The sequence below is a fragment of the Cynara cardunculus genome, assembly GCF_001531365.2.
Source record: "Cynara cardunculus var. scolymus isolate 2C chromosome LG 13, CcrdV1, whole genome shotgun sequence".
Classification (NCBI taxonomy): Eukaryota; Viridiplantae; Streptophyta; class Magnoliopsida; order Asterales; family Asteraceae; genus Cynara; species Cynara cardunculus.
The window spans coordinates 518,261-521,702 of NC_037540.1; the positions used below are offsets into that span (position 1 = coordinate 518,261).

At 34.7% G+C, this 3,442-nt stretch overlaps 1 protein-coding gene across 1 annotated transcript in view; it reads right to left on the reverse strand.

Moving 5' to 3' along the window:
- The window catches only part of LOC112525531 (proteasome subunit beta type-5-B-like), a 5,308-nt gene extending 2,598 nt beyond the window's left edge, over window positions 1-2,710 (reverse strand). Inside the window, exons 1-4 of the mRNA XM_025135693.1 lie at window positions 2,624-2,710; window positions 1,179-1,304; window positions 936-1,065; window positions 270-376 (exon numbers count right to left, since the gene is read on the reverse strand). Of these exons, the coding sequence (XP_024991461.1) occupies window positions 270-376; window positions 936-1,065; window positions 1,179-1,295 (354 nt within the window). The 5' untranslated portion in view covers window positions 1,296-1,304; window positions 2,624-2,710. The remainder of the gene's footprint in view (window positions 1-269; window positions 377-935; window positions 1,066-1,178; window positions 1,305-2,623) is intronic.
- Window positions 2,711-3,442: the final 732 nt, after the last annotated feature.

The window sequence follows — 3,442 nt, forward strand, 5'->3', positions numbered from 1 at the left end:
TTCATTCAGCACAAAAAATAAACTAACAGTTGTTCATTTCACCCTTATTCCAAATAAATGTCTAATTCACACAGGGCTTAATGAAAACAAACATTCACTCAGTCTCGTGGAAGCTTCAGAAATGATGTCACATGCATCAGGTCATAAAGCCACATGCAGATTGGTAAAAATGCTTATAAACATATCACAAAACCATCTGCATTTAGAATCCTATTATTCAGATAAGAGACTACTATATTGAAAATGAAGTAGCAACACTACAAGATTACCTTAATGCCTAGATTTCTGTGCCAGAACTGGCAGTCGGCAGCTCCTCCAGCCATTGTACCCAACATGTAAGGATTAATTTCAATGATCTTCTTCACAGATTGAGATGCTGAGAAAAACGAAACAGAAGAACGTATTAGACCAAATGGCCATGATCCAAGTTCTAACATGCTGAATAAATATGTAGCTATGACTAACCATCAACAGGAGTAGAATATACATACTTGAGTAGAATATGTACAGAGACACATTGACAAGTTTGGACTAGTTTTTTTGTTCTGAATTCTTCCACATTTATTGCACTGGGACAAAAATCATAACCACATACTGCCATACTGGGTATGAAACATGCAATGCAAATAGTTCTATAATGGATACTATATTATGCCAATAAATTTCTCAAAAGATGGATAGACCTCTTGAAAACTATTTAGACCGTCATTTATATATTAAAACCCAATGTTTACTAAAGAACATCAAATAGTTTGGTAAATCACATCAAACATGGTCATTTTAGATGATTCAGAAACAAACTAAATAAAAAACCTCGTCAATCGAAGAAAGTGGAAAAAGTTCAAAAAGAAAGAACTCGAATGCATAAGCTGCAATTGCATGAAATATATCAAAGTACCAAATAAATTATCTATCGAGTTAGAAGAAGTGTATACAGATATAGCCTCCCATGCTAGCTCGGGAATCTGCGGCAACCATCACACCCTCCTTAAAGATAAAAGCCAAAGTTGTAGTTCCCTTTGCTGGCTTTACCATTTGGATAGAATTCTTCTGGAATCCATCAAACTGAAGCAAGAAAGCAGAGTATATATTCAGCATGTTAATACATCCACTATATTCTAGTTGACAAAAAAAAAAAAAAACAAGTACTGTAGGCATAATGAGGAGAAGAAACTCACATCTGATGTAACCGGAAGGTCAAATGAAGGGGCAGCTGAGAACCCATCAGAAAGAACATCATCACTTCCCCCATAGAGTGGTGCACTCGATTCTAGTCCACCAAAGTCAAGCTTCATTATTTCAACCTAGAAACATCAATTCATCAATAAGGTTTCGAGTTCCCTATCCTGAAACTAAATATGCAGTATAAACGGAAAATTGTGCTCTCATCAACAGCATTAGATTTAAATCTCAATAATATTTACTCCATTTCAAAAGAACAAGAACTACACTTTGACTTTAGGGATCAACATGTTGTGTTCAAATTGAAATAGATGAGGATTATAAAATGTTTGTGGAATATATCAACAACGGCATCAAACATCATAATAAATACTACATATAAAAACATACTGAACTTATCATGGTGAACAGGTACCAACACCATATCAATTTTGCAAATGGAAAATTGATGATTTAGCATTTGTAACTACTCTACATGAATAAGGTGAATACTGTGAACATTTCACTTAACTTTAACTAAAATAACAATTGGAATTGCAGAACTTGGGGCAAAAACAAGTTTTCCAACTCTTGTTTAGACAATTACAACGGTTTTGTAGAACACAAATCCAAGAACAATGCTTATAAATATTAATCACACTCTATAATTTGTTTGGATACTAATATCTATAAGCAATCAGCATTTATAACCATTGTACAAAGCATTAGCTTTCAAAAACCCATTGCCGTTCTAACATCCCAGAAAAAAACATATACCATGGAAATTTTTGAAGTTCTTTCACTAAATATTGCAACTACTAAGGTTTGTTTCAAAGCTAAAGCCAAGTATAATGGTAACATATGCTCAAATTTTCAAACTAATGTCACCTGAAACATTTACAAACGTACTCTTGAAACCAGGATCTGCCAGTCTTTTTCAGAACAAATGATAAATTTTTTTGAAAGGAAATCAAAACTCAGGTGTGTAATCTAACAAATCCCACAAGCAATCCCCAAAAAGACACGACGTTATATACTAACCAACAGTCAAACCAAGGAACCTGTTAAAATAATTCAGTAATCAAGCCTATCAGTCATCTGCTCGTAAGCTATGAATCTTCTAAATGCATTTGTGCTCCAATCAGCCACTAAACAAAAACTAATTGCATCTAAAGTACTTAATTTTGCGCCTCAGTGTTACGCTGCTACGACTCAAATTTGGCAAAATGTAAAACTTACTCCGCAAGGAAATACATCCACTGTGTTTCATGTCAAAACCAAACTTCTCTAAGACAAAAACGAGTTCATTCAGGACCGCACAATAAAAAAGTAAAATTCGAAAGAAAACCCTAGATATATTAAGAAGACATGATTCTAATCCAAATCCTATCAAACACGTACAATTACCTACGTGATCAGATTGAAGAACCAACACAATCGAAGAAGTAACTCGAGATCATACCTTTTAAATCGAGAAGGATAACCCAGATCGTTAATACGTTGATTCAACAGAGCAAAAGCTCGAATGAACGTATTTGAAGGTGTGATTTCTTGAACAACACTATAACTTGAGATCCGATCCCCATGGGTTTTGACCCGGTTTTGTAAGTCCAAAAAGCCCGGCCCGGTTTACACTTTCTTTAATTTCTCTTCTGATGACTTCGGGGCTTGGGCTCTACCCATGTGTTGAACCTTTATTCATTTATGTATTTTCAAGGTGTGTGTGGCATTACATAGGCGATGGTTAAATCCGTCCGGTTCGCCCCAGGACCGGACCAGCCCAGTAGAGACCGGTTATGGCCCACCGATTATAGGACCGATTTAGGCTTTTCATCCAAAAACTAAGGTCCGGACTGGGACGGTTATGGGACAAATAAGGACCAGCCCGGTTTTTTTCAAAAAGAAGTCGTCACTTTTTGACATTTGGGAATGGTCATATGACTGTTTTTTGACCCTCTATACACTATATAAATCATGGTTGTATGGGAGAAGATACTAACTCACAAATGCAAAAAAAACGTTCACAATTCTCGCTACAATTTATATTTTTTTAAGTGTGTTTGATCAACACAATTACATCTATACTATATTATAAAGCATTTGGCTAAAACTTTTAAAAACTCTTAAAATTCTTAAACTCTTAAACTCTTAAAAACTCTTAAACCCGTTCATCCTTATCCGATTTTATCCCATATCTGAATTCGTGTAACTAACTGCAGATAAACACAATCAAATACAGGATAAACATCTCATTTTAAATATAAAAAATCTAAAATATAAT